A 13909-nucleotide genomic window follows, 5' to 3' on the forward strand; every position below is an offset into this window, starting at 1 on the left:
TTACGCCCACCGCAGGCTTGGCCTAAAGTAGTCCAGTCTGTTCTGGACAGGACCTTCACAGCACAGGAAACCTCAGCCCCAGGCAGATCGTTCTCCTCAGCTGCCGTAACCGAGAGAGGTGAATGGCCCAGAGCCCAAGCCACAGATGGAGAGCGCGTCCCTCCTCCTCACCTCTGCGGGAGGACCACTCCCTTCCTCCTCTGTAACACCGCCCAGCACAGGACCCCGCAGCCTCTCCGAGTCACCACGTCGATGTTTCTGGTTTCTCTAGAGGGCCAAGAGTTACTACTCAGTTGCCAGGATCAGCATGTTGCTGAGAGCCCTTCTGCACGTGGACCAGTAATGGGCCCAGTCACATCGGGAGGGTCACTGGGTGGACTCAGCACCGTGATAGTGAAGTGTTGGTCTAGACTGCTCTGCCGGGTTCCTGAAGTCTGGTCTGCGTCTTTACTTCCAGAGTGAGCTAGGAATTTTGGTCTCCCGAACAGGTGGCTGCAAGAGTCCTTATATGTGTTAACTACACAATCACTCCTCTTTTCAGCCTCTTCCTGCCTGTCCCTCACCAGTGCGGGGACTACTTGGTGGTATTTATTTTTCAAAGGGGAAAAACGGATTTTTGTCTCTGATGTGGACCTAGAGCCATACGAATACTGAATTTATCCGAAGAAGATGAATAACTGACCTTCAGCTAATGGCTAATCCTTCGATATCAAACAAGGTGAATTTCTTATACAAAATCTTATATTTATCAGAGCCTTTGAGAATTCCAAGGACATAGACAGAACCTGGAGTGCTTGTGAGTAAGGACTTCCCATCTCCATGCTGTCTTGGGAATTGGTTTGTTGAAGTTCTTGCAGGCTCTGGATCTCTTGACTTTGAGCAGGATTATCTCGGATAGTAGCTATTTCTGAACCCATCTCTTATTCCCTTGTGTGCAGAAATCTTAGTGGTGTGAACTTTGTAACATAAAATCTTCCTTACGTAAAATGCTCAGCTATATCTGGTTCATGAAGAAAAACTAACAAAGGTCCTGAAGAATCTGTTGTGCTACCAGTGGGGAGGGGAGGAGAGTTTTGGGGGCAAGGATTTAGATGGCAAGTGACCCAGCTGGTGTAGGGTGTAGGGACCCCAGACACTGCTGCAGTAGGCTTGAGACACACTTTCCCCTGGAGGAGCCTACATTTCCCTCTCCTACCTGTTGGGCTCTTGGAGGAGCCAGATAATGGGCAAGGGTAAAAGGTCGTTAATTATAAGATCCAAGTGTGACAGAAACCCTATTAGAAAGAACACATCTCTTCCAAAGACTTCCCAGACATTTAGAACTGTTTCAGCCGAGTTTAAATTTGCGAGGGAAACCATTAAACCTCGGAAGAAAGAAATGCCAGACCAAGAGGGTGCTCTGTAGACACTAATTTGATTGACCAGGCCTCCCCTGTTGCTATACCACACAAAAGCTCTTGCCCAGATGCATGTGTGTGTGCGTGCACACACACACACATACCCCAACACCCACCACCAGTTGTGTACAAACATAAATACAGAGGCAGGAAGAAACATGAATTTTCTCTTTTTTTTTTCTGCATAATACTCAAATTCATTGGGTTTCTAGCACAGCTGCTGCAAGAGAGAAAAGCACTTGGCCCCAGAGTCTGTTTATGTGTTTGAGCCGAGAAAGCGATTTTTGTTGCAAGGAGCTCTAAGTGAGACAGACAGAGTCAGAGAATGAGAGAGAGAGAGATAATTATCTAAATTATGTTCGTGCTATTATCGAAGACGAATATAGTTAAAATGTAATTAAATATGACGGGCTAGCAGGATGTAAGCCAAGCTTTGGAATGCTAATCATCAATTACTGCATCCCCTTAGGGGAATCAAGGAGTGCTCGGTGGCAGGGGGTGGATGGCACCAGAGTGGGAGCGGGGGACTTGGGGATGGGGAGCTGAGTGAGGATTCAGGGTATTAAAGCTGCCCTCTCCCCTCTGCTCCCGCACAGACTCATCTGAACGCTCTAGAATGTCCCCAGGAACGAACTTTCCTGTGGCTGCCACAGGGTTGGAAGCTTTCAGCTCAGCTCTTATGAGGAGCTGGTGGGAGGGTCCTGACCTTTCCTTTGAGAGGAAACTCCTCTAAAGGGGAAAATTATGCTATGAGCAGGAAGGTAGAACCAAGACCAGCTCATGTTAAAGCAGCAAATGCAAGTGCGTGCACCAGCACCTGCCGGGAAAGCAGAACATGCCCACATAGGTCCAGAAATCTGAGGCAGGAGGAACCTGAACTGTTGACTGGGGGACTGTTGACCTGAAATGTAATTAGGACTGTAGATGACACACGACCTCTGTCCCAGCACCCCCACCTCACCCCACCACCCCGAGCCAGGGGAAGGGCTTGCCCCCCACCCCCCCCACCCCCGCTGTACACTGAAATCCCTTGTAGAGTTTAAATGGGACTCATGCAAGACCCACCCCCCAGAGATTCTGAGTTTAATTGGCCTGGGGTGTGGCCTGGGAATGGAAATGGTTAGAAGCTCCACAGAATAATCTTCTACCAACTGTAGCCAAGGGGAGGGCAAGCAAATTACTTTTTTTTTTAAGATTTTATTTCTAAGTAATCTCTGTACCCAAGCTTGGGGCTCCAACTCAAACCCCAAGATTAGGAGTTGCAAGCTCCACCAATTTGAACCAGCCAGGCACCCGAGATTTTTGTTGTTTGTTGTTAAAGAAACATAATTGGTGTATCCTATTCTATTTTTTCTGTATTTTCTATATTTTATATATGTTAATGTATATTATATGTTATTTATATATTAATATATATTTTATAGGAATATCCCATAATTCTATATTTTCTATATTTGTGTGACCTATTCTAGGTTCCCAAAGAATTTTGAGGTGGTATGATTCCTGTGCACGAGTTCCTTTGTTCCATTTAGCACTGCCTAAGGCTGGGAAAGAAACCTGGCCGCCTTCTTGAGTCAGGAGGGTGGTGTGAGCAAGCAAAGCAGGCCAGGGTAGGCTCCAGGGAGATGCAGACCACCAGGAGCTTGATGGCCTGGGTCTGTCTCATTCACCTCAGCTGTAGACAGTGTTGTCTTTATAGAAAAGGACCCAAGGATCCCAGATCTTCAAGTTTTTAAGAGAAACCTATTTGTACAAACCTGTTTTTCTTTTCATGTGAAATCTCCTGATTTTTTAAGTGGGATCTAACTCAAATTTTTAAAATTACTCAGTAAACTAGCAAAAATATGTCTTCTGAGCCTCCCCTGTGTGACCTTTGATCTCAGGAAGCGTTTGGCTGAGCAGCATGTGACTAATTGGTCACTACTCCCAGGGGCTCCTCACAGTCTGTTTTCCAGCCACCTCAGTAGGACCCACAGTCAGGTCCCACTAACTTGGCAGTGTTTTTCCTCAGCCTGGCATGCAGAGGGCTGTCCGTAAATAGTTGTTGGAGAGAGAGGATAAATAGAGCGAGCCCAGAATTTCCCGTAAATTGGGGCAGCGAGACAGCTACAAAATCCAGTTAAGTGTCCTGCAAGACAAAAGAACTTCCTCCCAGTGTGCCAGATTCGACCTGCCCCCTCACTGGGCCTTTCCTTCAGCACGGGGTCAGAGATCTGGGGACCAGGGAGCTCTTGGGAAGGACTTAGGATCTGGGCTGACCCCGCCTCTCTGCTGTGTAGGACACTCTGTCCCTGGGACAAGGGAGGTGGGCCCAGGGTGTGCCAGGTTGGGAGCAGCTGGGGAAGGACATTTAGAGCCCCATTTAGGGCCTACTACAACTCTGGAATTCCCGCCTGACCCAGTGCCCTGGGCAATGCCCCGGCCCACACAGCCCACCAGGGGCTAAGTGTTAAGATGAAACAGGTGACGGTGGGATCCTTGGCCCGGCACAGCTGAGAGGCAGACAGAACAGCGCTCTTGGAGGGACAGTGGGTGGGCCGTTGTGGGGTCACGCTCATAAAGTATTGTCAAAGGGATCTTCAGGCCAGTCTGGAGGCTCACTCCAGGCCTCCAGTACCTGTCATGTCTCCGCGCCACTCAGCTGTGAGAGGGTGCCGCTGGCACCACAGGAGTGGGGTTGATAGGGGACGGCCTTTAACGTTCCCATCCTCTGCAAGAATCTTTTCCAAAGGCTCCTGTCGCCTGCCTCCCAGCCCTGCTCCCCAAGGCTGTAATAAATCTGCTCCCCCAACATAGCCTTTCCATGCCTCGTCACCAGAGGCCTATCTCCTCCTCGGCTCTGCTTTTATTTTTCACATTCTGAATTTTTCAGTTGTCATCAAAGTTATACATGAACATTGTTTTAAAAACCAAGTACAGGGGCACCTGGGTGGGGTTAAGCCTCTGCCTTCGGCTCAGGTCATGATCTCAGGGTCCTGGGATCGAGACCCGCATCGGGGTCTCTGCTCAGCAGGGAGCCTGCTTCCTCCTCTCTCTCTGCCTGCCTCTCTGCCTACTTGTGATCTCTTTTATTTATTTAATAAATAAATAAAATCTTTTAAAAAAAGAGAAAAAAAGCCAAGTAGAACCACAGGGGTCATTAACAAAAAGCAGGACTCCCTACTTCTTTCTTCCCTCCCCCAAGGCCCACTCCCCAGAGGCAACTGCTTCCCTTCCTTCTCTTTAACAATTTTGGAGTATTTGCAAGTTAGAATGTTTGGAGGAAATACGTTTAACATGGTTTAAAAATTTAAAACTAGGGCACCTGGGTGGCTCAGTGGGTTAAAGCCTCTGCCTTCGGCTCAGGTCTTGATCCCAGCGTCCTGGGATCGAGCCCCACATCGGGCTCTCTGCTCACCAGGGAGACTGCTTCCTCCTCTCTCTTTCACTGTCTACTTGTGATCTCTGTCTGTCAAAAAAAAATTTAAAAACTAAGGACAGGCAAATGACTCTCACCCATCATCTCTTCCTCCGGAGATTAGTTTATACGTGAAATGAGTATGTGGATTCTCCCCATTTTCTTAACACTGATTTCTCTATACCGGGAGATCTCTAGAACTTCTCTGTCCCTCTCCCTAGCTCTCTCCAGCTGCATAGTCCTTGCTCATAGGGCTCGAGATGGATCATAATTTACTTAACCAGTCCCTTAGGTTGTCCGGCTTCTCTTGGTCTTCACAGGGTGCTTGTCCCTGCAGTGAGCGTGTCAGGAGCTCCCCTGATGTGAGAGGAATTGCTAGCTCTAGGCTCCGGGTGTGTACACTTAAATTATTGGTAGTTGGCTAGTCAGTTTACACTTCTTCCAGCCGCGTGTGAAAGTCTGTGTCTCCCTGCTGTCCAACATAACACATGATCAGACTTTTAGGTTTTAAGGCAAACGTTCCTGCCTTATAGACCTTTCTTTTGGCCAATGCCTTCAGATTTCTAAATAATAGCTTATTACGTTGTCTTTTAGTTCTTTTAGGGAAAATTATCTCCTCCCTCCTTTGAAAGATAAGGATTTAGCTTTGAAAGATAAGGATTTAGCTCCCCCCTCCAGTGAGAGTACGTCTCTCCCCACCCTCCAGTTCAAGCACAGTTTTTATCATTTATTATTAGCATTAGCATAACTGTGTAACTATTGTTCAGAGCTAAGCCTGTAGTTTGCTAAGATCACCATTCCTTTTAGTATCATTTTTTTTCCCTGGAGTTAAACATTACTTACTTTTCCATATATATCTTTCATTAATTTCCTAGACACATATCACCTATTTTTGTCAGACCCACAGAAATCCCCTCAGGCGGCTCTAAGACCTCTGGTAAATCCTTTGTTTTCCCCCTAGGAGCCTTGCCTTCTCTCCAGAGCAGGGTTGGTTGTCCTGGGCTTCACTTGGCTCCCGTCCTCCACCCTCCTGGAAATGCCCCTCACATCTCTTCCTATCAGATGCTCCCTTTTCTGGGTCCTGTAACTTTCTTTGCAGTAGTTTATTTCTTTGTTATTGGTGGAGCATATTTTCTGGAAGTTTCTAGTGAAGGCACTGAAGGTAAATTTCTTCAGATCTGTGCCTAAATTGAAGTTTCTTTATTCTATCCAATACGGACTGGGCTGGGAATAGTTGTCTGGCTGGGACCAACTTTTCCCTCAGCATTTAGAAAGGAGGGCTCTATTATCTCCTAACTCCCAGGATTACTCTTGAAAAATCTCAAGCAGTTTTGGTTCCCTCGTCTTTATGTTGACTTGCTTTTGCCCCATTCAGAAACATTTAGATCTTCTAAAGTTTCTCAATAATATGTTTTGTTTTCTTACTTACCATAGTGGCCACTCAGTGGCCTCTATAATTTAGGAACTTATGTCCTTCATATCTGAGAAAGTGTCTTTTTACTTTGACAGTTTTATAGCTCATATCTTCTCTGCTCTTTTTTCCTGGGACATCTACTAATTGGGTAGTGGATGTCTTAGTTCAGGCCTCTCATTTTCTTATCCTTTTTCTTGTATTTTCTACCTTTGCCATCTTGTTTGATGTTCTACAAAATTTCCTCAACTTCTGCTTCTGCTGTGTTGAATTACTGATTTCAATTCATAGTTTTAATTGACAAGAGCAATTTCTTATTCTGAGTATCCCTTTTTCATATCATTTTATTCTTATTTCAAGGGTGTAATAATTCTTTCATCTTTTTGACAGTAGTATAAGGGTTTTTTTTTTTTTTTTCCTGAGGTTTTATTCTTTCTGCTGAATTATAACTCCACCCTCTGAATTATTTTTCTTTTCTATTTGCTTTTGGTCTCTATTTTTTATGTCTGGGTCCTTGGTGCCCCTTGACTGGCTGTTCACCTTCAAATGTTAGGCACTGAGAAAGAGCTGGTAGGAAGCTTTGTGTAGGAGGGTGGGTTTATGGATTTCCTTCAGGGTTTCAGACTGGGATTTGGGCATTTAACTGGGAGACCTCTGCCTATTTATTAAGACCCAACACACTAGCTGCCTTCGGTTTCTTCTCCTGGAACATTCTTCTAGATCAGCATGGCCATTTCCTCCATCGATGTCGATTTTAGCTCAGTTGAGGGAGAACCTCCTGAAATGTGGTCTCTGGAAGCAGTGTACCTGTCTTAATCTACTTACACTGCCATATTTGTCTACTTAGCCCTATATTTTTTGTTCCTCTCTCCCACTAGAATGTAAGCTTCTTGAGGGCAGAGCCTAAAACAGGGCCCACTCCATAGTAAGCACTGGATAAATATTTATGGAACCCAGACTGGAGGGACAAAGAGCAAGAAGGTGGATCAGTATCTCTAGGTCTTTCCTGGTGGGCTGGTCAAGAGTCTTCAGAGGGATCCTCCAGTCTTCTGCATGGGGTTTAAGCCTGGATCACAGTGTCTGAAAGCCAAAGGAGGGCTAGGAACTGGAAATCTCACCATCCGTGATACTCACTTCTTTGTAATTCTATGCTCTCAGCCCCAACATGCTCCCACCCTGTGCTGTGCCTGGTTCCCCCAGAGTAGACCCTGTCTGTTCAAGGATTCCCAAGTGAAATCCCTGTCTCCTGTTGAGACAGGAGAGGGCTTATTCCCAATGTGTTGGAAGAAAGAGAGGGGATATGTAGGGGGTTCATCTACTCTTTTCACCTGTTTTCAACCAGTCCTCATAGTTCAGCCCCTGTACACCCCGACCTTCAAAGGTGACTGGTGACTGAAGACTATGAGCCTTTCGAGGGTCACGTAGTGTGAATCTGCTTGGGGTGTGTGTCTGTGTGTGTATTAGAACACATATATTTGATATGAAGCATATATTAGATTTCCTTTTAGTGGAGGGAGCAAAGATTTAACCCATGTGTTCAGTTTGCCCCATGTAACTGCCAGTCTGGCTTTGGCCATCTCCCCAGTGTTAACCAGGTTTGCTCCAGAAGAATTCTGACACTGGCATTCTCTGTATAGCATCAGCAGCCGAGTCCCATGATTTTCCAGAACCAAAAAGCTTAAGGCACTATTGGTACAGGATCTACAGGATCCCCAGAGAAGGCAGGATGAGGCTTAGGATGGAAAGCCAATCTCAGCTGAGCCCCGCTGCCTGCCTTCCTTCGGGACCCCTTGTCACCAGAGCCACTCTACATAAGCCCTGCAGAGGGGTGGCTGCACCCCTCCCCCAGCCAGCAGGTCCCCTGTCCTCTGCTCACTTCTGCAGAGATGCATTGGTCCTGAGCTGGCGGAGCCACCTGGCAAATCCACGTGTCCATCGGGGGGCCCCTAATTCCACATGGGTGGTTTGGTTAATTCCACCCCTGCCAAATTCTTTCTTTCTCACATAAACACAGACACCATTTTAATGCCTTTCTTCTCCCTCTTTTTTAATTTATGTCAAGAACTGTTTAAAATGCAGGAAAGAATAAGATGTGTTCTAACATTCACTCATATACTCATCCCCAGAATTGACTGTAGTTAATATTTTCCACGTACACTTCGTCTTTTTTATTTTAATCAAAGAAATAAAACATTCCAGTTAATGTTGAAGCCTCCTTTGTTCTCCATCAGCAAACCCATTCCTCACCCTCTCCTCAGAGACAACCACTGTCATGAGTTCAGCACATCTTCCAGAACATTGAAACACATTTTGTGAACATGCGTGTTTTCATGAGTAATGTGTGGCTGTGTGTGTGTGTGTGTGTGTGTGTGTGTGTTGTGTGGTTCCACATTGTACATGTCGTCCCCTAATTTGCTTTTTTAATACAACCTTCTGTGTTTTCCATCTCTCTAAGCTGCCGGTGTGGAGAGAGGGAACACCTGCTGAGCCTCTTCTCCACTTTGGCCTACGTGTGACTGTAAAGACAGAACCGTAGCCGGTGTGCAGGTTACCCCACGGCAAGCACGGTTTGCTCATTGAATCCCCACAACCACTTCAACCCCCTTGCACACAGGGACCTGAGGCTGCAGGGGCTGGCGTGCCAGGGGTCGGCTTGTGATCCGCTCGCGTGCGCCACTCCTGCCCGGTTTCATGAGGCCAGCATGGAAGTGAGGTGGTGTAAAACCCTGGGACCCAGGCTGGGTGCCCCAACCTCTCCATTGGAAAGTCCCCCCTGTGCTCTTAGTGCAAAGAACACCAACAGTCACGAAATCTTGACACTGGGCGGCACTGGAATGTGGGCAGATAGTTTCTCTTTCTGCCTCAGTGTCTCGCCTCAGAAATGGGATTCCAACAGGCTGCCCAGCTACCTGACAGATTGCTGGGAACCTAGCCTGATAGATCATGATTGGGAAGCACTTTGTAAGCCCCACAGTGGTGTGCAGATGGAAGAAACTGTTAGGAAGGCTCCCTGCCCACTTTTTCACTCCTTAACAGACCACCTACCCTATTCCAGGCACAAGCCCCCGGTTTTCTGCACATGGCAGTACTTAATCCTCATTCCTGCAGCAGCCCCTTTAGAGAGACTGTTCCTAAGTAAGCTCTTGTTTTCCTGCCTTGTTTAATTACCACTTTGGCAACAACATCATTTCCTTTTTTTTTAAACTTTATATAAATATATATATATATATATATATATATATATATATATATATTGTGTGTGTGTGTGTGTGTAGTGTTTCAGCCTCATTATGGGTTAAATTGAGTTTTATGAGTGTCAACCCAATCAAAATTTATAACTTTTTTTCTCCAGAAAAATTGCTTCCAAGCTTCAACCAACCAGTCACAGGGAAGCTTTGGAACACAACCAAGGTACTGTTGACACTGTTCTGTACTCAGATCGTGGAAGGATAGCTGTTCTCCCCAGAGGGACTGTGAGCCTTGAAGGGCAAGCACTATGTCCTACACGGATTCCCCATAACACCAGCGTGCCAGGCTCAGGAGTATGTTGAATAAATGCTTGCTTAATTCCTCCAAAGCCCAGCTCCCTTGTCTGTTTCTAAGAGATGGGTGCTGATGGGAGTGTCTTGGGCACCCCTGGGAACCCCTGCTGTAGTCGGTAAGTCACATACTAGCAAACTTGCCTCACAGATGAGGCCCGGGAAGCAGTGTGTCTTCTCCAGATTCATTTGGCTGAATGGTACTTGTAATAACAATACCATCAGTGTTTCTTTAGCACTTAGCACCTTGTTTTTGGATGTTTTTTCTATATTTGTTCATGTATCTAATTGTCACCAAAAGAAAGTTAGATATTTTTATTATCTTCATTGTACAGATGAGGAGACTGAAGCCCAGAGAGGTTAAACAGCTTGCCTAAGGTCACAGAGCTGGGAAAGGGGCAAAGTGGAGATTCTAACCCAGAGCCTGTGGTGTCAACCAATGTGCCAAACCACCTCGAGTTCATGATCTATATTAAAACCTTGAACAGTAGGCAAGAGAGGTGCTTTTTAAAAATGCTTACATGTACATTCTACCAAATGCAGACCACACAGAAAGATACGAAAGTCTAGTAGACAGCTCTAGAATTCTTTCATCCCAAGCTAAAGTCTTGATCAATATCTTGGCAAACATGCCTATAGATAACCCTCTCTGAACACATCTGTGGATAGATACGTATCTACAATCTCCCACACATGAGACCTCCCTCGAGCTGCTCTTTGGTGACCAGCATTGAACAGAAGAGACTGGAGCTCAGGAGAGGTGAGCCCAGCCTTCGGGGCCAGCCTTGGGACTTCAGTCCAGGATGGGGCTTTCTCTTTTGTCCCAAGTGCTCAAAGCAGAGGCCACATGCATTGTTGCTGCCCGTTGCTCCTGTTCCTTCCTCCCATCGTCCAGTCTTGGCTGTGAGCCAGGTAGGTGCATACCCTTGAGGCTCCTTCATCTTCCTGGGCCTGTTACCTACCAAGGAAGAGACTCAGGGTACTTGGCAAGGAGGGATACAGTTCTCAGGAAAACTCAGTAAAAATACCAGTGGAGCCTCGCAGGGACTGAACAGTGGCAGTGGTTTCCTGGCGCCCCGAGATCTTCGAGTCACACAGTGATTGCGTATGTGGCCCCAACGTGGACTTCCAGTGCCGCCTTACCACTTCCCCGCTGAGCAGCACTTAAAATTGTTTGGAAGAAGTTGAGGGCAAATGGGATCTGATATTTGGGGAGGGAGAGACGCCCATTACCTCATCCTAACCACCGTCCCTTCCTACTGATATTTTGTTTTAGGGTTGGTATCCGGTTTTGCTGAAAATGAAATCATCTTTCAACTCTCAGGCTGTGTTAGTGAAAATGAACTCTAATGTGATTAGATATTAATGCCGTGTAATGGAGGATCGGTATTAAATTGAGGCCTTCTGATCCTATTACTCCACAAACGCTCCCTCCTGCTCAGGCTGCTGCCCTGCCAGCCCCCTTCCCCGGGCCCAGGCGAGGGGCTGAGGTGCTCGATCCCCAACCCCACAGCCGGAGCCTGGCTCTGCCTAAGGCCACTCCTGGCCAGACCTCTCTTCCTTCATTGCCTTGGGTTCCCTGCCGTGGTGTGGGGGCATCAGGGGCTGGACCTCAGGGGGCGTAATTTGGATCTGCCTGTGCTCTCAGAGCCAGGAGCATGTTGTTGAGGATCACGAGCTTCCAAGTGCCGAGTTCTACCTCCACATCCAGAAGCAGTTGAAAATTTCCTGGACAGGCATGCAGCTAGAAATCTTAAGAACACAGTCTTTACCTCTTCTGCGCCCAGCCCCTCTGCACCCCAGTCCTTTTTGTGAAGCTGACTTGAACATGATAGTTGTCGTCAGTAGCTGCTGTCACTTGTCCTGGCTCTGCCTCCCTTTCCTGGAGGACTGGTCTGAGACCAGGCTGTGGCCCAGCCCTGGTGTGTGCCGTCACTTCCCATAGGAGTTGGGATGGGTGTGCTGCCCTACGCAGCGGGGACCCCTCACTTCCTTTGACCTGCCAGAGGAAGGATGCCCATCTGTCAGCCACACAGCTTGGCTCAGAAGTGACAGGCCTGTGGGAGCGCAGGCCCAGGGCTGAAGCACCTTGTAGGCCTGGCCCCACCCACAGGCTGCATCCCACCCTGCAGATGCCCCAAGGGAGCTGTGTGGGCCCGGGAGCAAGACAATCCCCCACCGAGAAAACTGGCCAAGAGTGCAGGCTCTGGGGCTGGTCAGATGGCATCACCTTCATGTATGAATAATAGCATTTTTACAGAGAGAGTGATTTTTCTTGTGCTGTTTCCAGAAAACTGCTTTCAGAGGCACAGACTTTGCACACAGGACGGTAATGACTTTTTAATGACCTTAAGGGGCCTGGGTGTCCAGGCAGCAGTGAATCAATCTCAGTGGGAGGCTCATCGTGAGAGAGAAGATGGAACACCTGAAACCAAAGGGGGAAAAAACAAACCACAAATACATATATTTTCTTTGGTAGCGGTACTTGGTAATTAGACAATTACAGGAAACAGCTTCCCAGCAGCTGGCATTTCCACTGTGTGAGCGGAGGAGGGATGGCAACAACTGTGAACTCCTCACATTTATTACAGAAAATATTATTGGAGTTTACAGTCGTGGGTGCCGTGCTCTCCTCCAGCGCATTCTGATGAGCTGTGAGCATTAAACCAAGAGCAGAGCTCCTCCTCTCCGGGGCTCTGGAGGGCCTGCTTGCTGGGCTTTTAATGAGCTGGGTTTTGAGCCCACCCAGAGTCTGGCTGGTGCTGACAGTAAGCCCTGGGTCGGGGGTGAGGGGTGGGGGGGGGTACGTTTGGAAGCAGGAAAGAGGAGGTGGGGGAGGCCTGTGGAGAAACAGGCTCTTCTTCCCCAGGTGCCATCATCTGCATGGGGCAGTGTTCGGACAGAAGAGCCTTGGGTTTCACATGACACTGAGTGACCCCTACTTCTCCCTCCCCTTTCCTGCCCTGGCTCAAAACTCCTCCCAGAAGCCCCCACACCTCTTAGAGGCATGCCCCCTCACCCCTGAGGTGGGTGCATTTCACAGATGAGGAAATGTATTGGATGAACCCCACCGACCTTGATCACTCTTCTCTTTGGCCACACTCGTGTCTCAGTGTGGACTTGGACTATACTCTGTGCCTGTTGATGGCGAGCTTTGTTAGAATCCCAGTTGCCTTCACAGAAGGTAGGAATGCTCTGAGTGGGGATGCTAGGTACTGACTGCCTCTCTCAGACACACATCAGGTGGCACCCCGTTCCATTCCCCCAACTGTCCTATGTCGCAGGCCTCCTGAGGATGGAGGGCAGGAGCCCTCAGCATCTAACCCCCCCATGGGCAGTGTTGGCTGGGTTAACAGTACCGTCTAACCAGGCACACGGTTGTGCTTCCTCTCACAGGTCCTGGCAGTCTGTAACTTTTGAGAGACAGCCCGCCTCCTTCATCCGAATCGTGGGAACACACAACACAGCAAATGAGGTAAGGGTCTCCGTTATGAGCGACGCTGTGCTGTTTCCTGACATACAGGTAAATGCTACATCCTGAGCTAAGAAGAACTGTTTGTTCTCCCCACTAATGGGCTGTTGTTCAGAGAGCCTGGTACACAAGAAAGTCCTGCTCTTGCACAGTGGGGATATCATTATCATTTTTAGATGGCTCTTCACTGGGAAATGAAAGCCAACTCCTGTGGCTTTGCTTACTCCCACCAGCCTCCTTGTGGAATCGGCCACCACAGAGACCTTGAGAGGTCACATGCCCTGTCCGCAGAGTCATCCGTTTTCCCAGACGACAGCTATTCCAGAGGTCCCTTGGCCCTCTGAACATGGTGTTTAAGGAACCTCAGGCCCACAGAGGCCACCATGGCAGACAGTTGCTGGTTTTCTGTCTATTCTGTCCTATGCCAGGCTGCACAGAAATGCTTATGAATGGGCCTGTTCTTCCCCTGGCACTCAGGCCCAGATTGTTCCAGGGGACCACGCTGTTTGTAGGTGTTCCTTCACTTTGGGATTTCATGAGGGAAGAGTGGCTGGTTTTTTCTCCCGTTTTGAGCACCCACAATCAGGACAGCAGTCAGGTTAAAGGCCTGAGCCACAAACATTGCCATGCTGTTTTCTCTGGAATGTAAATGCCCCAGAGAAATGCACTGGGTTCCTCTGGACCAGAAAACAG

The 13909-nt window shown here is 48.0% G+C and overlaps 1 protein-coding gene across 1 annotated transcript in view; it reads left to right on the forward strand.

Annotated features, from left to right (window-relative positions):
* BTBD9 (BTB domain containing 9) overlaps positions 1–13909 on the forward strand; it is a 414251-nt gene that overhangs the window by 383512 nt on the left and 16830 nt on the right. The window contains exon 10 of the mRNA XM_059400548.1: positions 13141–13219. Coding sequence (XP_059256531.1) covers positions 13141–13219 — 79 coding nt within the window. The remainder of the gene's footprint in view (positions 1–13140; positions 13220–13909) is intronic.

This window comes from Mustela nigripes, chromosome 5, assembly GCF_022355385.1.
Source record: "Mustela nigripes isolate SB6536 chromosome 5, MUSNIG.SB6536, whole genome shotgun sequence".
NCBI lineage: Eukaryota > Metazoa > Chordata > Mammalia > Carnivora > Mustelidae > Mustela > Mustela nigripes.